The 25,362-nt window shown below is 46.5% G+C and overlaps 1 protein-coding gene across 1 annotated transcript in view; it reads left to right on the top strand.

The window, feature by feature from the left end:
- Positions 1-3,099: 3,099 nt before the first annotated feature.
- Positions 3,100-25,362, top strand: part of AKR1D1 (aldo-keto reductase family 1 member D1) — a 35,592-nt gene continuing 13,329 nt past the window's right edge. The window contains exons 1-2 of the mRNA XM_079992983.1: positions 3,100-3,624; positions 20,825-20,992. Of these exons, the coding sequence (XP_079849109.1) occupies positions 3,526-3,624; positions 20,825-20,992 (267 nt within the window). The 5' untranslated portion in view covers positions 3,100-3,525. The remainder of the gene's footprint in view (positions 3,625-20,824; positions 20,993-25,362) is intronic.

Here is a 25,362-nt window from a genome sequence, read left to right as displayed (position 1 = left end):
GTTCATATCCTCCTGTTTTTAGTGGTGAGTGTTATGTTGTCTGAGCATGTAGAGACATAAATGCTCCAAGATGTGGGCCAGAAAGAATGAACAGGCCAGATTTGACCCAGAAGGGATGGGAAGCAGTATCACGAAGGGCGTAATAGTACAAAATCTAACCATCTACTCAGAATAAAGCCATATTAAGAACTTTCTTGGGTTCCATGATCACGGCAGATGGTGACAGCAGTCACGAAATTAAAAGACGCCTGCTTCTTGGGAGAAAAGCAATGACAAACCTAGACAGCATCTGAAAAAGCAGAGACATCACCTTGCCGACAAAGGTCTATATAGTTAAAGCTATGGTTTTCCCAGTACAGTCATACCTTGGGTTAAGGGCGCTTCAGGTTAAATCTTTTCAGGTTGCATCCGGGTTTTGCTGCACGCGCAGGCGCTCAGAATGACGTCACACGCATGCGCATGCACAGACGCAGCGAATTGTGACCTGCGCACGTGTAGACGCATTCTGCTCATGATGCAAATGGGGCTTCGGAATGGATCCTGTTCACATCCAGAGGTACCACTGTAGTGCTGTATGGAAGTGAGAGCTGGACCATAAAGAAGGCTGATCGCCGAATAATTGATGCTTTTGAATTATGGTGCTGGAAGAGACCCTTGAGAGTCCCATGGACTGCAAGAAGATCACATGTATCTATTTTGAAGGAAATCATCCCTGAGTGCTCACTGGAAGGACAGATCGTGAAGCTGAGACTCCAATACTTTGGCCACCTCATGAGAAGAGAAGACTCCCTGGAAAAGGAGCGGTACCTATTTATCTACTTGTACTTTGATGTGCTTTCGAACTGCTAGGTTGGCAGGAGCAAGGTCCGAGCAACGGGAGCTCACCCCATCGCGGGGATTTGAACCGCCAACCTTCTGATCGGCAACTCCTAGGCTCTGTGGTTTAACCCACAGCACCACCCGCGTAGGCAATTTCAAAAGTCTATACAAGTGCTTGCACAGCAATGTTCTGGGTTCCTCTCCTCCCTCCCTGCGTGGGAGGAGTGGGGGACCCTGTTGCAACAGTTAATAAAGATCATGTACTAGCTGCTTTGCTTCTCAATACTCTCTGGTTGGCCTCTGTTATTTTCTCTTGCCAACAGAGAACCTACACAAGGACTCTATACGGGCTCTTGGATACCCCATAAGGGAAAAAAGGAGCAGTTTTTTTCTTATAACACTGTGAAAAGTGCAAAAACGATGCTGCAGTGTGGCAGCACTGACCCTCCCTGCCCATTGATATTTGGAATGTGCCTTCGCTGTACTGTGTTTGGTGCATGCTAAAAAATATTATTTTACCAGTAAGCCTACACAGGCATGTAACTTTTAACATGTAAACTTATTATGTGATGTAGTTGGTTCCAACATCAGACTGGGACCTGGGAGACCAGGGTTCAAATACCCACTCAACCATGAAGCTCACTGGGTGAACTTGAGCCAGCCGCTGCCTCTCAACCTAACCTCCCTGGCAGGGTGGCTGTGGGGATTAAATGAGGGGGAGAACCATGTATACCACTTTGAGATCCATGGAGAAAGAGGTGGCCTACACAGTGCTACCTCGGATTAAGAACTTAATTCGTTCTGGAGGGCCATTCTTAACCTGAAACTGTTCTTAACCTAGAATCATAGAATAGAATCATAGAATCATAGTTAGAAGAGACCACAAGGGCCATCGAGTCCAACCCCCTGCCAAGCAGGAAACACCATCAGAGCACTCCTGACATATGGTTGTCAAGCCTCTGCTTAAAGACCTCCAAAGAAGGAGACTCCACCACACTCCTTGGCAGCAAATTCCACTGTCGAACAGCTCTTACTGTCAGGAAGTTCTTCCTAATGTTTAGGTGGAATCTTCTTTCTTGTAGTTTGGAACCATTGCTCCGTGTCCGCTTCTCTGGAGCAGCAGAAAACAACCTTTCTCCCTGAAGCACCACTTTAGCTAATGGGGCCTCCTGCTGCCACCACCGCACTGCCCGAGCACGATTTCTGTTCTCATCCTGAAGCAAAGTTCTTAACCCGAGGTACTATTTCTGGGTTAACCGAGTCTGTAACTTGAAGCGTCTGTAACCCGAGGTACCACTGTAAATGCATTAAATAAATTACCGGTACACATAATTGGCTTTATTCCAATTGCCAGTTTCATTACTTGAGGGCACCAGCGCATGGAAGGCAGAGCATCCCATAAGCAGGAACAAGGCTGCGAAAGAACACCAGTGGCATAGCGTGGGGGTGCAGTGGGGGCCGGCCGCACCGGGCGCAACATCTGGGGGTTAGGGTTAGGGGGCGCAAATCCACGGGTTAGGGGGCTCAAATTACTTGTCTTGCCCCGGGTGCTGACAACCCACGCTACGCCACTGAATAACACATACGCTTGGGCCGAGGCGGCTTTGCAATGACATCAAGAGCGACCAGCTCTCGGAGGCCTTTCCCGTCCCCTGATCTGTCACTCTTTAAACTGGGAAGTAAACCAGGGATTTTCCTCTTGAAAAGCAGGTGATTTGCTAACTGCAATACAACCCTATAGTGGGGAGCATGAGCAACCCTCACCAGTCTGTCTCTGGGGTGTGTGGGTGGGTGTGAGAGAGAGCTGTACCAGTTGAACTTCCACCATTCTTTACAGCGCTTAGTAGCCTAGGTAGAGCAACCAGCGTGCCAAAATCTCAAACGAGAGCCTCCACGCCTATGATAGGCGTGTACCAGCAGCAGCCGCAGCAGCCAGGAGTTCGGCAGGTGCAGCTGGACTTCTAGCTGGCCCCCTTTCCTCTCCTATGCCCGTGCAGGAAAGGCAGAGGAGCCCCGATCCGCTTTGCAACAGGCCGCCCGGCTGCTGGCGTTTAGGTGAGGGCTCAGAGCCCCCAACAAGGATTCCTCAGCGTCACGTGTGAACGCGTCCCAAGAAGCCTTTCTCCTTGCACTTAGGGCTTGATCTCCCCCGAGCGCTTAGGGTTGCCTTGTAAAGCAATGACGCGGGGCAATAAGAGCTTGCAAAGAGCCGCAGGGCAGCGGTACAAAGGTTGCTTTGTGTTTCCTGGGTTTGCCATGGGGCACCCTCCTCACCCCACTCCGCCGCCACCGTTTCGATTGCGCACGGGGGGGGGGGGACCCTGGAGCAAAGGATCTCCAGTTCAGATCCAACCAACCAGCCAGCCAGAAGCCCTTTCCAACAGCTCGGGGATCCAGATCCCCCGGAGAGCAGCTGCCAAGGCCTTCCTCCCACAAAATCCCGCAGCCCGCGCGTCGCCGGCTCGTATTTAACAGATGGCGAGTTGATCGCGGGCCCCAGTGCAGGTCGAGCAGCAGATGGTGGCCGGCTCTCTTCGCTGCTCTCTTGCGCCCTCTGCCGCTAGGACTGGGCTGCAGCCCAAAGCACCCCGAAGCACACAAAAGGCAGGATTCCCTCCGAAGAGTCTCGTGCATCCGAATTCTTGGTGGTCTCTTTAATAAAAAAAAAATTTAAAAAATTAAAAATCGAAGTTTTTATTTTAGATCATGACGACTAATCTCACCGCCAAAAACCACCGTCTGATGCTGAGTGATGGGAACAGCATCCCTGTAATTGGACTTGGGACGTACTCCAACCCTAAAACGGTAAGAGCATTAATTACTTTTCTCCCCCTCGCATGGATATGAACTCACCACAGCGGTTCATTGTTAAGGTTCTCTTTTTTGAAAGAAAGCGTCACTGTCTCCCCAGCTTCTTAGCTTTTGAAACTTGTTTGGACTTTACGTTCTCCCCTCGCATTTCAACCCCCTGCATGCTTCCAACCCCCCTGAACTCGTTAAAATTTATCTTGCAGAGATGTGATCAGCCTTTAAGCCAATCTCTGGGGCCTCTTTTGCAAAATTCATTCAGCACAAATCAAACAAATCATGTGTATTTAAACTTGGTTGTGGGTGCTTGTTGTTGACTCTGATGTAATTCAAGTGACTCTTAAGGCTACATTCTTACACATGCAGACTTGAGGGTTAAGCACCCTGAGGCAGCAATGCTAAATGCTCACTTACCTGGGAATAAACCCCAGTGAAAGCTTTGTGCGTGATATCTAACTTGGCCACACTCCCACTGAAAGAAATTAGTCCTAGATTCTAAACCCAGTGATTTCAGCGAGTGTGATTTAGAAAGATGTCACCCAGTGGGGTTTACTTCTGAGTAAACCTGCCTAGCATTGGACGCTGATAGTGGGACTTTTCTTCTGAGTTTAAATGTGCAAGAGATTTAGCTGTAAGCCCGTTTATAGAGTCGCGCTCTGCTCAAGTGTCGTTGATAAAGAATTGTGAGTTAAGGAAAGTACTCATCTCTCACCTACATAAATCAGGGCGATGGATAAGGGCTCAATGTTGGTTGGATCCATTGCACTAATAGATGGCAGAGCAGGGCTAAAGATGGCTTTAGACTTGTAGGATCGACTCTGTCTCTTACTGGGACCCCAAGATCCAGCAGTCAGAGCTTGGGGCGAAAGACATACATACAGTTAGCACGAAAGCCCTGGGCACCCCCCCCCCAGCCCATGCTGAGCTCAGGGCTTTGTTTCCATCGCCAGAACTAAACAGAGCTCACACAAAAGACTGGGGGTGGAATAGCTCTCAGCAGCCTCTCTTAGGTGTTTCTAGCAGGACTCTGCTAGCAATCACACACACTTACATGGTTTTTAAAAAGAGGGGGCAAATCTATGGGGAAGAAACACTCTGTGGCCACTGCTAACCTCTGATGGCTACATTCTGCTTCCATTGTTGGATGCATACCATTCCGATTCTTGGAAACCACAGAAGGGGAGAGTGATTCCCCCCCCCTTTTCTGCTAGTGCTGTGGTCCTGCTTGCAAGCTTCCCACAGGCATCTGGGTGGTCACTGTGAGAGGACAGGATGATGGACTAGATGGGCCACTGGCCTGATCCAGGGGCTCTCCTTGTATTCTTCTTGTTGTTGTTGTTTAGTCGTTTAGTCGTGTCCGACTCTTCGTGACTCCATGGACCAGGGCACGCCAGGCACTCCTGTCTTCCACTGCCTCCCGCGGTTTGGTCAGACTCATGTTTGTAGCTTCGAGAACACTGTCCCACCATCTCGTCCTCTGCCGTCCCCTTCTCCTTGTGCCCTCCATCTTTCCCAACATCAGGGTCTTTTCCAGGGAGTCTTCTCTTCTCATGAGGTGGCCAAAGTATTGGAGCTTCAGGTTCACAATCTGTCCTTCCAGTGAGCACTCAGGGCTAATTTCCTTAAGAATGGATGCGTTTGATCTTCTTGCAGTCCATGGGACTCTCAAGAGTCTCCTCCAGCACCATAATTCAAAAGCATCAATTCTCCTTGTATTCTTGCCTCCCAACAAATCCCACCTATTCACTCCTGCTGTAGATCAGGGGTAGGCAGATTTTAGCCTGATAAAAACTTGAAACTCAAGAGCTATACATTGGAGCCAGATACAACACACACACACACACACACACACACACACACACACACACACACACACACAGAATTACAGAGCAGGGTGCGTATAAGTAGGGGCTGAGCCCAGGAGCTCCCCCCCCACCTGCCCCCATTTACCGGGACTGATCTGCACTCCCTCGAAAGTCCCCACCTGGTTTTCCTTGCAGACTTATTTAAGGGAAGGGCAATGCAAGAGCAGTTGCTATGTATGCAGAAGGTCGCAGGTTCAATTCCTGGTGTCTCCAGGTAGGACTGGGAGGGAGGTTGCCTGAACCCCAGAGAGCCCCTGCCAGCCAGCGTAGACCAGTAGTTCCCAATACTTCCCTCCAATGCAACCTCCCTCCCAGTCCTACCATGGACCACTTGAACATTGCTGATGGTCCTGGTGGACCAGTTTTTTCTGCATGTCGAGGCAATTCAAAGAATCATAGAATTGCAGAGTTGGAAGGGACCCCCAGGACCACCTGGTCCAACCCCCCTGTAATGCAGGAATATGCAGCTGACCCTGGGCCACTTAGTCTTTCAGCCGAGCCTACCTGCATAGAATGGGGAGGAGGAGAAGAACCATGTATGCCACCCTTGAGCTTCTTGCAGAAAAGGGGGGCACAGAAATGTAATGAAGTATATCAATGAAATGAGGAAGGAACGCTCTGTTTCTACTGCTAGATGTCCTAGGACAGGCATCCCCAACCTGTGGCCCTCCAGATGTTTTGGCCTACAACTCCCAAGATCCCTAGCTAACAGGACCAGTGGTCAGGGATGATGGGAATTGTAGTCCAAAACATCTGGAGGGCCGCAGGTTGGGGATGCCTGTCCTAGGACTCCAGAATCAAAAGGAAGCCTGCATTCAGGCCCAAGGCAAGGTGAGATGACCAGCTCAGGCAGCAAGGATCCACAGGGACAGCCGATCCCGGTGTAGATCTTTCTTCCACCCAGCCAGCCATTCCTGATGTAGATCTTCACTCACCCTTTCTTCCCTGGTGGGAAGGGGGGGGCGCCATTTTGTTTTCCGCCTCGGGTGCCAGAATGTCTTGAACCCAGCCCCTGATTGCAAGGGGAGCCAATATGGTTCCCTCCAAGAGCTGGAGTACAACTTCCCCACATCCCTGGCCACTGGCTATGCTGACTTGCAGTTCACCAACATCTGGAGGAACAAAGCCAGAGGCCTGCTGATGTGCATATTATCGCAGCCTTGACAATGATTTGATTGCAAGGTGGGGGTCTAACTCTTCCAAATAGCTAAATAAATTCCAAATATGCATGAAAGCAAGTCCCATGGCAAGAAGCAAAGCTTAATTCTGAGTAAATATATGAAGGATCAGGCGGCACATGTTTGTTCAGCCTTGGAATTTTTCTCCAAAGGAGGGAAAGGGAATCCTTTTGTTTGCCGGCTGGTGTTCCATCATGCATGTGCAATACAACTTGAGAGAAGGAGCTTTGTCAGATGAAGGGCTTCTACGTGTCCAGACAATAAGGTGATTCAGTTCTGCATGGTTAAAAACTTTTTATTTTTTAATATTTTTTAAGGCCAGCTCATCTCTCTTAGTACAGTCCGGTACTTTTCTTATCCCTTGACTACCCATGCTGAATTTGATGACAGGGTTGTTGTGAAGATAAAAATGGAGAGGGGGAGAACGATGTAGATAATCCCTACAAAATGTATTTATTTCTTTGTCATCCCCCCCTCCAAAAAAGCATTTATAAACAGCTACATAGTTTAAAACTCTTTAAGTGGTAAATGTGAGAAAGATAAGTGAATAAGGATGGCTGAGAAGTCCATTGGTAAGAGAAATAGGTGTGGAAATTGCCTCGATTGGCACGCCAGCCCAAGGACGCCCCCGCTCACCCGAGGTCACAAAGTGAACTCGGTGGGAACCGAATGGGATTGTGAGACTCGCTAGCCCTAGAAGTGCTTTCTAAGGTTTGCTGCCTGCCAATCTTGCTGCACTGAACAAATATAAAAGATGAAGAAATGTGCCGGAGCCTCTCGCAGCTGGCTCTGATGCATTCAAAGGAATGCCCCTGGAACAAAAGCCCAGATTCCATCACCCCAATTGCTGGGGCTCCTCAAACTGAATGCCAAAACCAACTGTCGGAAGACGCCAAGGCATCTGCGTGTGCCCCTTGATGTGGTGCACTGGGCATTAGAATTTATCTTCATCTTTGGACAGCCTTAATATCTACCAAAGCATACCTGATGCTCACAAGCTGATTCTTCCAGCCCATGTTTGCTTTAGGTGGGCCATACTGTGGCGGGAGGGCGAGGGAGGAGAGTGGATAGGATAGTCTGTACTACTCTCGGCTACTAATTTTCTGAATGCTCTCCTACTTTATGCATTAAAACCTTCCTGTGGATAATGACAAACCAACATCTGTTTGACTATTATTCTCGTTTTCTATTTTCGGGAGACTCTTTAAAAAAAAATACAGTGGTGCCCTGCAAGACAAACGCCTCGCAAGATGGAAAACCCGCTAGACGAAAGGGTTTTCCGTTTTGGAGGCGCTTCGCAAAACAAATTTCCCTATGGGCTTGCTTCGCAAGACGAAAATGTCTTGCGAGTTCCTGCAGGGTTTTTCCCCTCCCCCCCTTTTCCTAAGCCCTAAGCCACTTATCAGCTGATCCGCTGATAAGCCGCTTATCAGCTGATCCGCTAAAAGCCGCTAAACTGCTAATAGCGCTAATCGGCTAAGCTGTCAATGGGCTTGCTTCGCAAGACGAAAAAACCGCTATACAAAGAGCCTCACGGAACGGATTAATTTCGTCTTGCGAGGCACCACTGTATATGAAAGGGAGTCTTCAAAAATGCTTCAGGTTTGCAGAACATTTGGGTGATGCCATGTTTTGCATGATATTTTGTCCCAGTAATGTTGCGCAGCTCCCCCCTCCCCAAACTGGGCACGCTCCAGAGGTTGTTGGACTCCAAATCCCATCAGCATGGCCAACAGTCAGGGATGATGGGAACTGGAGTCTAGCACCACCTGGACAGGAGATGCTGCCCCTTCATGTGCCTGAAATGAATGCATATTCTCCCCATGCAAACCCTTTCCCTTGTGACTTTTCATGTTGCAGTTTGGACCGCGAAGCTCCTTGGCCCTGGGGCTTGCCCAGCAGCATTTTCCTAAGATATTATGCACTCTGGTGGTACTACATCAGTGGTGGGGAAACTCTGGCCCTGGGGCCAAACATGGCCCCCTGGGCCTCTCTATCTGGCCCTCAAAAGTCTCCCCAAGCCACCCCTCTCCCTGTGCCTGCTTTCTCAGGCTAAACATAGCCAGTTCCTTCACTTGATCTTCATAGGACATGTTTTCCATACCGCTGGCTACCCTTATCAGTTGTTCAGTGTTTGCAGTAAACACGTCTGTCAGGGACTCAGCGGGAGCGCAGGGAGGAGAGGAGATGGAGAGCGAGGGGGAGCAATCCGAGGGCAGCGTAGGAGAGGATGACAGCAGCCCAATAGATTCCGTGAGCCTCTCCAGCGATTCGGAAGATTCACAGAAGGGGGCGCCGATGGGCAGGGCAAGGGGGGACCCAAGGGGGACACCCCAGAAACAAGGGGCCAGTGGGGACTCCCAGAGCAGCAGTTGGAAATCAGGACCAGCTTCCCCACCAGAGCGTAGTGGGGGGGAGGAGTCCCAGGTATCAGAGCCCACATATTCACCACCAGCGAGAGAAGAGGAGTCAGGGTTGGCCACGCCTCCATCGGAGAGCGAGGGAACGGTCAAGAGGAAAGTTGCAGGCTGGGCGCGCGCGCCAAGTTCAAATGTACAGGCGAGCGGCACAGAAGGTAGCCCGGATAGGGAACCAGGTCCTAAAGCCCACCGGAAGGAGGGGGAAGAATCATCAGGGTCAGCGTCAGAGGAGTCCAGAAAGGATGAAACCCTAGCGGGCAGGAGGGCCCAGAGGAGAAAGGAACTTAGGAAGAGGTGGAGCAAGGCGAGAGTCTTAAACTGGTGTGGAAGGGGCGGAGACTCAGACGGGACTTCGCCGGTCTAAGCTCGAGACGTAGAGCTGCGCGCTGCGGCTTTAAAATGGAAACTGAACCTCAATAAAGACTTTTGTACATAACTACAGCCTAGCGTTGGTCCTCTGTGAGCTGGGACCTGGAGGCAGCTCTGACAACGTCATAAATAATCTGTTCTTGGGGTCTGTGGGCAAGTTAAACTTGCAGACCATTGTAGCTCTATTTCTGTAATGGTGTGAATCAGCAAGTTACCCCATCAACTTGCATTTCTTGTTTATATATAAAATCATAGAATTGTAGAGTTGGAAGGGACACCCAGGGTCTTCTAACTCAACTCCCTGCAATGCAGGAATCTCAGCTAAAGCATCCATGAGAGATGACCATCCAACCTCTGCTTGAAACCTCCAAGGAAGGGAATCCACAATCTCCCGAGGGAGACCATTCCACTGTTGAACAGCTCTTCCTGTCAGAAAGTTGTTCCTGATATTGAGAATCTCTTTTCTTGTAACTTGAAGCCATTGGTTCGAGTCCTACAAGCTTGTTCCCTCTTCCATATGACAGCCCTTGAGATTTTTGAAGATGGCTATGATAGCTCCTCTTAGTCTCCACTTTTCCAGGTTATACATACCCAGCTCCTTCAAGTGCTCACCATAAGGCTTGGTTTCCAGGCCCTTGATCATCTTGGTTGCCCTCCTCTGCACATGTTCCAGCTTGTCAACATCCTTCTTAAATTGTGGTGCCCAGAACCAAACACAGTACTCCAGGTATGGTCTGACTAAGACAGAATAGAGTGGTACTATGACATCCCTTGATCTGGACACTATACTTCTGTTGATGCAGCCTAGAATAGCATTCGCTTTTTTTGCTGCTGCATCACACTCTCGACTCATGTTGAGCTTGTGATCCACTAAGACCCCTAGATCCTTTTCATATGTCCTACTAGTAAGCCAGGTGTTCCCCATCTTAAATGTGCATCTGGTTCTTCCTGCCTAAGTAAAGAACCTTACATTTGCCCCTATTGAAATTCATTTTATTATAACCTATCACAATCTCTACAGGGACGCAGGTGGCGCTGTGGGTTAAAGCCTCAGCGCCTAGGACTTGCCGATCGAAAGGTCGGCGGTTCGAATCCCTGCGGCGGGGTGCGCTCCCGCTGCTCGGTCCCAGCGCCTGCCAACCTAGCAGTTCGAAAGCACCTCTGGGTGCAAGTAGATAAATAGGGACCGCTTACCAGCGGGAAGGTAAACGGCGTTTCCGTGTGCGACTCTGGCTCGCCAGAGCAGCGATGTCACGCTGGCCACGTGACCCGGAAGTGTCTCCGGACAGCGCTGACCCCTGGCCTCTTAAGTGAGATGGGCGCACAACCCCAGAGTCTGTCAAGACTGGCCCGTATGGGCAGGGGTACCTTTACCTTTACCTTTATCACAATCTCTTGGCAAAACAGGCAAGACCAAAGTGGGGGGGGTACCCACAATATTGAGCTTCAGACTAAAAGCCTGGGGGCAGTGGCAGGGTAAGGCCAATTTAAATGCCTAATCCTTATATATGAACCAGGGATACTCCGAGTGAAAAATCACTGTCCTCTATGCCAGCAATAACGTGTGTGTTCTGAAACAATGGCTCAGTAAGTAAGACCAAAGGCAAAAAGGTCATTGGAATACATATCTTGGAAGCTGAACTGGGGGACATGGGGCAGGGGGGTGATCCTAGCTGGGTTACCACTCACCCAACCTCAGCGGGAAACACTCCACCTACAGCCATGGTTCTCAAACTTTTTTTTCTCTGGGCCACACTTTGAGATTTTTTATTTTTATTTTTGCATTCCACTGATTTTTTCTATTGGTAAGAACTACATTGGAAAACAAAAAGAAGCAACTCCTAGCCATTCTTGATTTATAACATAGAACAACAACTGCTTTATAATGTGATTGTAGGACAACCAGACAGTATAAAACAACGTAGCTATATAAGAACATGAACTTGTGAGGGAGGTTATCGGGATAAAACTCGAAGCGGAGGCTGTGCCTGCCTTTGGCTCCAGTTCCTACATAGGAGTCCTGACCTTCCCCAAGAGATACCAACCACAACTGTTATGAGAAGGTGGAAGGTTGGCAGCTTTAAAAGGGTGTGTGGGTGTGTCTTCAGATCAAGTTCACTTGTTCCTCCATTATTATTATCAGTAATAAATATTTCCATCCCACCCTACCTCTGCTTTAAATAGATGCATCATTAGGGCCCCTTGCGCCCTCGGCAAGGAGCTGTATTGCCGCTCCACCCGAAACAATTACTTTGCCACAATAGCCATATTAGAAATTACTACATTTTATGTGTCCCAAGTACAGTGGTGCCTCGGGTTACATATGCTTCAGGTTACAGATGCTTCAGGTTACAGACTCCGCTAACCCAGAAATAGTACCTCAGGTTAAGAACTTTGCTTCAGGATGAGAACAGAAATCGTGCTCGGGCAGTGCGGTGGCAGCAGGAGGCCCCATTAGCTAAAGTGGTGCTTCAGGTTAAGAACAGTTTCAGGTTAAGAATGGACCTCCGGAATGAATTAAGCACTTAACCCGAGGTACCACTGTACTTGAAGTGCCCAGGTTAAGAATGAAGAGCAAAAAACATAAAATAATGCATGCATTTGTGTGGGAAGATTGGGAAACCTCTCCGACATTTTATCTTGCCACAACAGTGGTGGCTTTGTTGCCCCACACATATACTTCATACCCCTCATAGTGTAATAGGCGATTTTTGCAAAAACAAAACCCTGGGTTTGTGCCCCTGGCAGGAACTGGTTTCACCAACCCCTAGGCATGCCTCTGTTTGCAGTGTCTAGAGTGGATTACAGCAAGGTTTTTTGGAGGAGGCAGGGTGGGGACTAATAAAATTCAAACAGCCAACAACAATTTTAGGCATTTGTCTGCTGCCCTTATCTTAAAAAAAGGGAGTGGCCTTAAAGAATGTGGGCGCAATAGAAATTTCTGTGGTGGTCTCTGGGAGGCAAGGCCTAGCCACAGAGAGAAGGTCCTTTCCCACGGCCCAGCCAGTCCTGCCTCAGGCACTGTCGAGACACAAAGAGGAGTCTTCACAGCAGATATTGTGGGGAGGAGATGGGCCGTGGGTGGCAGTTCATTAGGGCAAATGGGGTGCTGCCCCACCAACCTTGGCCAACCCTCCCTTGCCTTGCCTTATTATTGCTTACACCCAGTCCAGGGGGGTGGGCCCTGGCTGTCAGTTTCTTCTGCCTTAATCTCTGCATTGCTGCTGTGGATAGGGACAAAACTAGAGTAAGTTGGCCGTGCCCGTCATTGATTCTTGACTCCATCTGCTCTGGACTTCTGTTCCTTCCACCTCCCAGCCCTAATGGGCCCCAGCCCCCACTGCAGGCAGCTTCACTTACTTTTATTGGGATTGAATATATTTTTGTTTATTCCATCTTCTAGGCTTTGTAGCCTCCAAAGGTGGCACAAAAAGCAACCAGTGAAACAAAGATTTTATTTATTTTGTTATTTAGTTAGCTTTTGAAACCATAAAGCAAAACCAACAGCAACATTAAGTCGCATTAATATAACGGCAGTAGAGAAAACTATTATTAAAACATAAGCCGACTAGAATGAAACAAAGTATTTAGGGCTCTTCTGAAAGCCAACTAAGAGATACATATATTCCAGAGATACATATATATTTGGAACGGACACAGATGAGGAGCCACCAAGGAGAAGGCCCTGGAACTCACTAACCCAATAGCTCTCACCAAATTATGGGCCGTTTGTTGCAAATTTTAAGGCTCAGGTGGGTACAGATGGGTATAGGTGGTCCCTTGAGTATCCTGACTATTTAAATGGGATCACCAACACTTTTGAATGCTTGCACAGAAATGAACTTGCAGTCAATGCAGCTGTTGCAAACTGGGTATAATATGCTCACCCATGGGTAAGCTAGCACTCGCATTCTTGCTGCCTGGTTCTGGACCAATCAGATTTTCCATTTGCTTGCCACATGTAGATCACACTGCAATAAACACAGTTCCAATCTGAAAGTAACAAAAATGTGTGCCATTAGATATTGATCGGTCACCTTGACCAAGGATTGGTTGGGTAGTGGTTTACATTAGGAACCCGAGTTCGAGAAGGGGAATTTTTCTTCTAGCCATCATTATTGGGAAAAGAAGAGACCAAGATGTGAAATCGGAGGAAAGGGAACTGTTTTGAAGAATGTTTCTTGTCCTCCTTATGCTGGAAATGTCACACAAGAATGCCTAATGGAAAGTTAAGCCTGCTTTTTTGCATACAAACAGGAATAATAGAATCAAAGCACTGGAACCTGGGAAAGATCTTAGAGTAGTCTAAACCAGTCCCCTGAACTGAGGAGGACTTTATTATTATAGATTAATCATTCTTGACAGATGTTTATCTACCCACCTCTTCAAAAGCTAAAATTGATTTCCCCCCATCTACCTTAGAACTATTTGTTTAAACAAGCACCAAGTATGGCATTTAGGAATGTCTTCATAGTATTGAACCCATTTCTACTTTCTGCAACTTTTGAATGTTGGAGGATTTTGTTTAAAAATCTGTGGCTGAGGGAGGGGAGTGTGCTAGAGCCACAGTAAACAGCAATGCAAATGCAACCTTAATTTTCCAGGTTGGAAGAACAAGCACCACCACCCTTTCCTCAGTGGTCTGAAGATCTTACTGCCCTTTCTACATTTGGATGTATATCTTACAATTATCTATCTCGTTTAGAGACCTATTTGGACATATGAATGGTATTGGACATATGAATCACATTACATTTACACCACTTGGAAGGCGGGTGGTCACCAACCTTTTTGGGCTCATGGGTACATCTGCAAACTGGAAAAATGGTCATGGACACCACATATACACCCACCTCCAAACTACATCCAAGCATGCACCACAACCTAGTCTATTGGCTACAAGAGGATGCTTAATCTAATTTCAGCAGGGGGAAGGGAACCCTGCGGGTACCAGGGAAGGCTCCTGCTGGTACATATGCACCCCTGAGCACCATGTTGGTGACCCCTGACTTAGAAGACATTGATCCCATTTTCATGGCTGTGATTGACATTGCAAGGGAGCAAGGCTTAATCGTAAGGTCTCCTAATAAAGGCAGCTCTGTTTGGCTCAGAGGGAACCAGACATGCTTGCATTTGTTCCACCTTTGCAAGAGATGCTTCAGGACTCAATTCCTATGTGTTCCCCACTGTGATTCCACCATTGCATTTTCATACCTTACAATTTAAGACTCAGTTTGAAGCATGCTTGCTTAGGAGGTAAATCTGGGTGAAATCAATGGGACTTAATTCCAAATACACAGAATTAAGACCTGGCTGTGAAAATAGACTTCTTTTTTGAGAACTAATCTTCATGGAATAGTTGAAAATTCAGATTTTTAAGAGGATGTCCCTAACAGAGGTTAATTTCAGTACGGTTATCAGTCAAGCCAACTAAGCACAGGTTGTTGGTTTTTTGGGGGCAGGGGGCGGGGCTAGAATTCTGGTTCAGAACTGGGAGGTCGGATGAAAGTGTGCAATCCATAGTTTAGCCCCTAGCTATGTTGTATCTGCAGGAGTTCTCCCTGGCAAGTGAATTGTGGTCTTTGGCACAACTGCATATGGCAAAAACTTATTTCTGAAATTAAAATTCCTGTCTCGCTCAGGTTCAAAGACCATGCAACTGTTTTTAATGAGATTTGCAATGTGGTATTGAAGACTGAGATACTCAATATTTTCAAAAGGGGGGGGGGAGGAAATTTGCCATATTTGAAGTGATAAAGCGGGATATCAAATCCAAACTCCTCCTCCTTCTCCTCCTCCTCTTCTGCAATTGCATACAAACATATATATGTTAGGAGAAATTTGCACTAAAATACCAATGGCTTAAAAAACCCGAAACTGATGTGGAAATGTGGAAACCAAATTTAAGAATGTAAAACTGAGAAACTGAAATTGCCATATTCACCCATCTCTACTGGAAGGGGCTTATTATAACTGGCCAATTCATTTGCTGTATATACCGCTTTATTGCTTCTGTATTTCTTGTGTTCCATGTATTTTAAAGTTTGCACTTTCAAAACAAATGCTGGAAAGTATCCAACAACAGATTCTTGGAGACTCTCTCTTGCCTTCACTTCCTCCCCATCATGTGAAAAGATGCACCCATTCCAAGGGTTGGGCATTTTCTTTTGTCCACATTTCCACCCTACTTCACCAGATATACTCACAGAACTGCTAACAAAACAAAACAAAACAAAACAAAACCCACCAGTCCTCTGGCATTTGCTCAGGAAGGAGATCAAAGCACTTATAACTGTAAGAAATGAAGGGAGATGAAAGTCTAACTTGGAATCGCAGGAGGTTTTGGGGGATCTGGGCATCATTTTGTGCTAATCAGCCCCAGCTGTTAGGCCTCAAAGTCAAAGGCTTATGGCTTCAGGTGGGGTATTAGAAGAATAAAAAAGGCAAAGGCAACTTCTTTCATGAAAGAAATGTTGGTAATAAGCTATAAACTGTGTGGTTGGAAAGAACAGCATTATAGAGTGGGAAAATGTTGCAAAATCACAGTTTCCCTTCTATTTAAGGAGTCACAATTTTAAGATAATGTTTCCCAGAGAACGCCAAAACCTTCAGATCCACAGCTTAAAATGGTCAATTTTAAAATAGCTAATTGTTGCCATTAAGTAACCAAACAATTAAACCCATGTGTACAACACATAATTGGTGTCATTGTCACGTGTGCGCATTCCCTTGCCCTTGGCACATTAGTTGTTCTGTCCTTAAGCAGGACGGAACGACCCTTTCCATGTACAATTGCGACATGGTAGAGCTGCCACAGTTTTGGCACGAAAACTTAGGAAGAGAGCTACTGGATCCAAACAAGCATAGGAAACTAGGAAGTTGCCTAACACCAAATCAGGCCTTTGCTCCATCTAGCTCAATATTGCCTGCTAATGAAGGAATGGGTTTCCCAAACCCAAAACTGACTGTGCAAAACTGACAGTGCACTTTGACAGACAGCAGCTCTCCAGGGCTTCAGATGATGCGAGTCTCTCCCAGCCCTACCGGGAGGTGCTGAGGTTTGAAGTGGGAACCTCCTGCGTACAAAGCAGATGGTCTGCCACTCAGTTATAGAAAACAATAGAAAAATGACATCCAGAAATATTTCCAGTTTTTGTTTGCTTTTAATCAATTTGGACACATACAGGCTCCAAAAGGTTTCAGATTTAGAGTGCTCTGTACCTCCAAGCTGTCAGCAAGTCTTTGAAGTACAAAACAAGGAGTGTCCTTTCCCCCTTAATTTTCTCTCTAGAAGACTGGGTTTTGCAGCAGTAACCTGCAGACCTTCAAAAGGAAGGCTGCATGTGATGGGGTTGGAGTTTAAATCAGCATACCGTATTTTTTGCTCCATAAGACGCACCCAGTTTTTGGAGGAGGATCTGATGGTGAATTTGGGGTGACCCAGTGCAAAAATCCTGAGGATCCATGTGGATCTGTGCTTTGTAACCACATTTTTGCACCATTGCAGCCCCAGGAAACAGTGGATGCGTGATTTTTTTGGTGCAGGCTGTAGCCATGGACATGCTATGTGATCTGATGGTGAATTTGGGGTGACTCAATGTAAAAATCCTGAGGATCCATGGGCTTTTACCTCCCTCTCCCAGGCAGCCTCCACTAGCGTCCCTTATCTCTCTTCCGATCCCACCACTCCCTTCCCTCTTGTTTGCCTTAGTGTCTTATCCTTAGCTGGAGCAGTTTTTTGCTCCTCCTTTTCTTCTAATTTCTCTCCTTATTGCTTTAGTCTTCCTGTTTTCCCCCCTTTGCAAGTTTGCTATCTTTACCTCCCCCCTCCCAGGCAACCTCCTTTATCTCTAGAGTCCCTTATCTCTCTCCCCGCAAACGATCAGCAGCTTTGTTTCAACACTCACTTCCCTCTTTCAAAAAAAAGAAAAAGAAAAAAGAAAAGAAAAAAAGAGCATGATCTGCTTTTTGCCCCTAGGCAATTTGGCTCCAGGGACCACACATTCGCACCATAAGATGCACAGACATTTCCCCTTACTTTTTAGGAAGAAAAAAGTGTGTCTTATGGAGCAAAAAATACGGTATCTCTCTTTTAAATTGGTATATCTTTTCTGAAAAGTTACAGACAGTCCTTGGAACCGCCAACCCTGCAATTTTGTACGAGTCTCAGGGAAATAGCCATGTCGCACTTAGCCAACAACAACAGCCAAAGGCTTACTTTGCCTTAGCCAAATTCTACAAAGCCACATAACTGGATGGCACTATATCTTTGGTTATGCAAACTAAGTTGATATTATGGGAATAATCAAGGTGCACATGGTTCAAAATCTACATGCTGGTGCTGCTCATTCACCAAAGGAAACAGCCCTTTTCTCTGTTCACCCAGTCACAGCGCTGGACAGAAGACAAGATGCATTGTGTTCTTTTCCTATGGTTAGTTTTTAAAGCTATAAAGGCCTGTCTGGGTTTCTTCTTTTGTTTCTGTTTTCGGATCAGAAAGGCAAGGTTAGGAAGGAAGTTGCCATATACTCAATCAGACCACTGGGCCATCTAATCTGGCACCCCAGGAGTTCCCAAACTTGAGTCTCCAGCTGTTTTTGGACTACAGTTCCCATAATCCCTGACCTGTTAGCTAGGGGTGATGGGAGTTGTAGTCCAAAAACAGCTGGAGACCCAAATTTGGGAAACACTGGTCTATACTTGCTCTCAGGATTTCAGATGGGGGTCTTTCCCGGCCTTTCCTGGAGATTCACAGATTTTACCCTGGGACCTTCTGTGTGCAAAGCGGATGCTCTTCCGTGGAGCTATGTCACTTCTCCTAAAGGCTGTTTTTGGATGCCAACTCCCATCAGCCCAAGGCAGCAGAGCCCAATAGTCAGATGATGCAAGCTGTGGATCACCAGCTTCACCAAAGATTCCCCATCTCTGGTATGAACAGATAGCATCTGCTCTGAGCTCCACTCATAGACCCTCCTGGACCACCCCTACCTAGATTGACCTTTGACCCAGAGAACTCTTCCCCTGAGTACCACTTTTAATTTTGGGGTGACGTGGCCCCTTCCCAACAGAAGGGGCCATAGCATGGGAACATTGCATATGGAAGGTTCAAGAGTCAGCAGATACTTAGTAAAGTTCTCTCTTGAGACCCTGGAGAGCCACAGCCAATCAGAGCAAGTCAGCCGCTATGCCTGGCCGACCAATGGTCAGTCTCAGAAAACTGAAGCCATTGCAGTGGAGCAGTGAGAGTGGGCGGAAGCGGGTTCAAATCCCCACTCAGCCATGAAGCTTGCTGTGTGACCTTGGTCCAGACATTATATCTCCACCTAAGCTACCTCACAAGGCGGTTGTGAGGGTTACATTGGGGCAGGAAGAGAACCATGGACAATGCCTCAGTCACCTTGGAGGGAGAACAGTGTATCAATGTAATAAACTCAATATAATCCAGGTTCATATGTTTCCTACCTTAAGGGGCACCACTGGGCTGTATCCTAGCTCTGAAGGAAGACGCCATCTTGGAAGGCACAGCAATGTGTGTCCTAGATAGATGGTTTATATCATATACTCATCACCCCAGTTACCACTTCTCTTTTATCTGCTGTTTCTGAGTTCCTTCTTTCCTTAGATTTATTTTTGCTCGTTTCTTGACGCCTACATTACTTAAGGAAGGCTGCCAGCATTATTATTCCCTCCCTCTCCTTAAAAGCTGGGTGTGTTCTGGTGCTTTGGTGTTTTCTAGGAAATACAACATCTCACCTTTTGCCAGATGGAAATTCTGGGAATGCTCCCTCGTGTAACTTGCATTCGCAGAGTTCTGCTAAAAAATAAAACCTGAGCTGCCTCATCTGTAACATCTCAAAACGCTTTAGGCACTTTCTGTGACCTGCTCTTATACTCCTCAGATTTTGGTTCTGGTGCTAAGTGGTTTGCCCATTTATTTATTCCACTCTGCATTTGGGTGTTATGACGGTGTTTAAGAACTGTCTTCTCTACTGATGCATTTGAATGTTAAGTGTGTTTATTGCTATTTTAAATCTTGGATTTTAATGTCTGTATTTTATTGAGGTGGTGTAGCCTACTTTAAAGGCACACTTTAAAACCATTCATTAAGCAATTGTCATTATTATAATTAAGAATAATGAAAGTTCACCTTCTATAAACTTCATTTATAAATGTGGTGGAATAATAATAATAGTTATTGATAATAATAATTTCCAAGTAACACTTTAAGGAGGAGACATTATAGGATTTCATTGTAAAACTCCTTGATAGCTATAGTGGTTCCTGCTGGTTGTGGTGTGCAGGATTCCAGTGAAAATGTCACAAAATAGTGAGCAAGCCTTTGAGTTTCTCCAGAGCTGTTAATCAGGCTAGAATGTTAAGGGAAAATGAGATGATGATAAACACAGGATGTCTGCAGATTGAAACATTCTTAAGGTGAATGCTGGATCGTTGGCATCAAAATGCCAATACATTTCCCCCCACCCTCTTTAATTTGGATTTTCCCTTTCACAGGACAATCAAATAAACAAAACAAAACAAAACAAAACAAAACAAAACAAAACAAAACAAAACAAAACAAAACAAAACAAACAAACAAACCCAGCCCCAACTACAGTCGTACCTTGGAAGCCGAACACTTTGTCACTCAGACATTTTGACTCCCAAACGCCGCAAACCCGGAAGCGAGTGTTCCAGTTTGTGAACGCTCTTTTGGAACCCGAACGTGCGGTGTGGCTTCCGATTGGCTGCAGGAGCTTCATGTAGCCAATCAGAAGCCGTGCCTTGCTTTCTGAATGTTTTGGAAGTCAAACGGAGTTCCGGAACAGATTCAGTTCAGCTTCCAAGGTACCACTATACTGCCAATTGTGGTATACGTAGTTGCTTTGCTTCTGTTTCCCAGTTTACATAACTACATGTTCAATAAAAGTTCATGCTGTTATCACTGTGTCCTGCCTTGTGGGAACCAACCTACACTTCAGGCCGGTCACCCTCTCTCAACCTAAACTATTTGCAGAGTTGTGGTGAGCATGAAATGAGGAAGAGAAGCACCATCTACATGCGCTTGAGTTCCTTGGAGGAAAAGTAGAATATAAAGTAATAAACATATAGGCGGCCAGATATAAATTCTCCAAACTTCTGTTCTGTAAAGCCTCTAGAGCTATATTTCAGTATGCTCTTCTTTTGTTTTTAGCAGGCTTGCATTTAAATGTGGCTTGATTGGTATCCTAAGTTCATTTCCGTGACTTGTTCCTTTTGTGGCTTTAGCCATTCTTTTGCAGGGGGCGGGCGGCTGTGGAGGTTGAAAGGAGGTATAAATACAAAAATAAAGCTCCCCCCCCACACACTTCTCTCTCCTGATTGGCAGACCCCCAAAGGCACTTGTGCCGAATCTGTGAAAACCGCCATTGATGCAGGTTACCGCCACATTGACGGTGCTTTTGTGTATTACAACGAACATGAAGTGGGACAGGCCATCCGGGAGAAGATCTCTGAAGGAAAGGTCAAGCGTGAAGACATCTTTTATTGTGGCAAGGTAAGAAATCCTAATTATTGGTGAGGGTGAGGGTGAGGGTGGGGAGTGTCAGGAACACATGCCGTTGGCCTTAACCTGCATTTTGTTTTCTTCAAGTCAAAGGTGAAATGTGGGAGGTTTTGGCAGGTAAGGAATCAAAGGAAAATTGTGTGCGGTGCAAGCTGCATTGGAAGGAGCTACAAGCCACACTCTCCAACCACCCCGAAATTCCTGGGACAGTCCCGAAAATCCTTTAGCCATCCCTGCTTCTCACGGTGTCACGGACAGTCCCGATCTCCTAAGAAAACCTCTCCTTGCTCTCTGTGCCATCATTATTTGCTTGGCTGATGGACTGGTGTCAAGGGTCATTTCTTACAAATGCTTTATATGTAGCTTTAAAAAGAATATATATATATATATATATATATATATATATATATATAAATTTACTGTCTCCACCCCTCAAGAAAGATACTGTAATGATATGAGAAGCCTTTCTTCAGATTCTGCTTTTCAGCAACTTAACGTCTTTGCCATTGGCCTTGGCAAGTTTCCTCGTAAAATTTCCATATTGAAAATTACAATAATATAAAACAATATACATAATAAAAAAAACAAAAAATGCCAGTGCAGTCAAAGATAATAGACCCACTTAGGATTTTAAAGAATCTCCTGGTCTCACTACACTGATCCTTTCCTCTTTTTTTGCTACACAGAATTTCCTTGCTGTTAAAGCACACAGAGCTGTTCCGTAGGTCACAGAAGAGTACTAAGTTCTTGTTTGGAAGAGTTGGTTAATTGATTAACAGCCTGCCCACTGCTCCAAACCTTGAAGGGAAAGGACAGGCTGCTGGCAGAGTGGCACCCCCCACCCCCATTCAGCAGCACAGGAGCGCGGGGCATGAGCGCACAGCCTTCCCATTGCTTCAAAGCTTCCCGGGGCCGCAGGGGGAAGCTGAGGCTGCCGGCAGACGAGCGCGGCTCCACCATCACCACCAAAGAGCAGTCCAAGAGCGTGCCGCACTCTGGCAATTTGGCTCCAGGGACCACACATCCGCTCCATAGGACGCACAGACATTTCCCCTTACTTTTTAAGAGTAAAAAAAGTGCGTCCTATGGAGCAAAAAATACGGTATTTCCCAAGTACCTTTGCCTCAGCACATCACAGAAGAAGCATTTCAGCAAATAATGTTATGGTTCAAATTACATGTACAGATGATGAGATTAGACAAATTCATGGAGGATAAGGCTATTCTATCTCCACAGTCAGAAACGGCATGGATACCTACCTGTTAAGCCATTGGGATGTCCCAGCTCCTGCCCCCAAAACATGCAAGCAGAGGCTCTTACTTGTAAGTAAGATAGAGATATATCTTAGGGCAAATAATGATTCAGATTCAGGGGCAGACAAAAGGCTTAGAAGTCATGATTCAAGAATTCAAGAGCAGGGCAAGAGGTTCAGAACTGGACAGAAGCAACAGAGATGTCCCAACAACTTGACACACCCCACCTGCCAAGCTTTTAAAGACAAGGTGTAGCATGCTCACCTGCGAGACTTGCTCACCGTGGGGGAATGTTGAGACTATACCATTTATAGTTTTGTACACACATAACTTAGAGACTTCAACATATGCACACACTTTCATCCTCCATCTATTTTTTATTATTATTAAATTTGTATACTGCCCTTCATCCATAGATTTCAGAGTGGTTCACAGCAACAAAATAATAATATATAAAATATAAAAATATAAAAAAGACAAAAAAGTAAGCATCTAGGTAAGCAAGAGGCATGATCACAGTTCAATGACATATTCCAGCCAGGCAAATGCACTCAGGTAGGGCACAGAAGAAGGGGAAGAAATGGAGGCAGTGAGAGATTTTACTTTCTTGGGCTCCATGATCACTGCAGATGGTGACAGCAGTCACGAAATTAAAAGATGCCTTCTCCTTGGGAGAAAGGCGATGGCAAACCTAGACAGCATCTTAAAAAGCAGAGACATCACCTTGCCAACAAAGGTCTGTATAGTTAAAGCTATGGTTTTCCCAGTAGTGATGTATGGAAGTGAGAGCTGGACCATAAGGAAGGCTGATCGCCGAAGAATTGATGCTTTTGAATTATGGTGCTGGAGGAGACTCTTGAGAGTCCCATGGACTGCAAAAAGATCAAACCTCTCCATTCTTAAGGAAATCAGCCCTGAGTGCTCACTGGAAGGACAGATCCTGAAGCTGAGGCTCCAATACTTTGGCCACCTCATGAGAAGACTCCCTGGAAAAGACCCTGATGTTGGGAAAGATTGAGGGCACAAGGAGAAGGGGATGACAGAGGACGAGATGGTTGGACAGTGTTCTCGAAGCTACCAGCATGATTTTGACCAAACTGTGGGAGGCAGTGAAAGACAGGAGTGCCTGGCATGCTCTGGTCCATGGGGTCACGAAGAGTCGGACACGACTAAACAACAACAACAGGGCACAGAACAGGGGCAGTGAAGAGCATGGCATGGGAACAGCCCCCAGGCCCAGAGAGAGAGGCATGGAGGGCTACATTTGGACTCCAAGCCTAACATTTTTGACTTCTTATTTAAGGCCAACTCCACAAGGTCCTCTAGCAAAAAGACCCTGTGTGGCTGAACAGTGAAGAGCAGAGGTTTTCAACCTTTTTGAGTCCACAGTTCCCTTGACCAACTACATTCTTTCTGTGGCACCCCTGTGGGGCTCAGGAGCCCAGTTATGTCACCCCTTGCCTGCAGAGCTGGCAGCCTCTCACCCTTTTTTGAACACCCTCCCTTGTGTAGTGTTCCCTCAGCCTCCTCTCCTCTTCCCTCTCATTGGGAGTCCTCCAGGCAGCTACTGCTGCCACCCCCGGTCTCTGAGCTGACCCCTCTGCCCCAAAGAGAGGTACCTCTCAGAGGCACCATTCACCTGTGGAGCTTATAGCCAGGGATGCTGCAATAAACAGCTGTACAAGCCTTTGGGAGGCAGAGACACAAGAAGAAGAGAAGAGAAGAAGAGTTTTGGATTTGATATCCTGCTTTATCACTACCCGAAGGAGTCTCAAAGCGGCTAACATTCTCCTTTCCCTTCCTCCCCCACAACAAACACTCTGTGAGGTGAGTGGGGCTGAGAGACTTCAAAGAAGTGTGACTAGCCCAAGGTCACCCAGCAGCTGCATGTGGAGGAGTGGGGAAGTGAACCTGGTTCACCAGATTACGAGTCCACCGCTCTTAACCACTACACCACACTGGCTCTCCTACAAGCCTACTGCTATCTAAATAGAACTGTTTGGTTTTCTGTATTCTTGCCAGTGTATCATAAACAAAGATGTTGCAAAAGTGCCATTTCCTCTGTTGCACATCTGTCCTTCCCTCACCCCTTTGCCTAACCCAGCAATGTTTTTGAATGTTTCCTGGCTCTCTCTTACAAGTTCACCATTAGTTATGCACCAGGTTGTGCCCAAGCATCCATCTGGATGGGAAGCAAAAAACAACTGGATGGGAGGGAAAAGGGACAGAGGCCGGTGTTGCCTGTGGTCCCCCTGGCCATCATTCAAGGTACCCCAGGCTTCCATGGCACGCTGGTTGAAAACCACTGGTTAAGAGCATTGCTAAAGCCTTGTCTCTATTATCTCCACTGCTGTTTACTAACCTAAAGGGAATATTCCAGCTGTTCCTGTTTCATGCTACTTTTTATTTTTTAAATTCAGAGCCATGACAATGCAGTTTGGGAGGCGAGCTGCAGATTAGGAAAAGTGGGGTGGGGAGACTCCCTAAGAATCCCAAGGCCTTCTGAAAGGGAAGAATGGTTGGTATAAATGTGGTTCCAATTACCCTTGAGACTGCCACATTAAGCAACTGGCTTTCAGGGAGGGAAGGGCTGAAAATAAAAGCCAGAATCCCTTAGGCTGAGGCTGCGTCTCTGAAGCTGCTAATTGATCTGTGTCAGACTGCAGGAAATGGCTAATTTCTTGTGTCTAAGTCTTGATTTTTATATTTTTGAAAAGGAAGAGGAGACCGCTGAAATCTAGACAGCAATCTTTAAGCATTAATCTCCAGTCAAGTAAACCTCTTGAATGATGGAGAAGTTGGTCTCAGAGCCACCGCTGAAGTGTTATTTCACAAATCCTGGGTGGCTGGTAGGTGCCTAATGAGAAAGAGAGAGTTATAGAATTCCTAACATGAGAAAATGGCCAAAAACTGTCCAAGTCACAATGTGGCTACATTTTTATATGACCGTGTGGTTGTAATGGTCAGAGAGCTGGACTAGGAGACCAGGGTTCAAATCTCCACTCAGCCATGAAGCACGCAGGAATGACCTTGTCACTCCTTGTCACTTGCTAGTCACTGTCTCTGAGCCTACCTCAAAGGGTTGTTGTGCGATTAAAATCGGAAGCA

This window comes from Podarcis cretensis (genome assembly GCF_951804945.1).
Source record: "Podarcis cretensis genome assembly, chromosome: 10".
NCBI lineage: Eukaryota > Metazoa > Chordata > Lepidosauria > Squamata > Lacertidae > Podarcis > Podarcis cretensis.
Note: the sequence above shows the minus strand (reverse complement) of the source record. Positions and strands in the feature narration are given on the sequence as shown.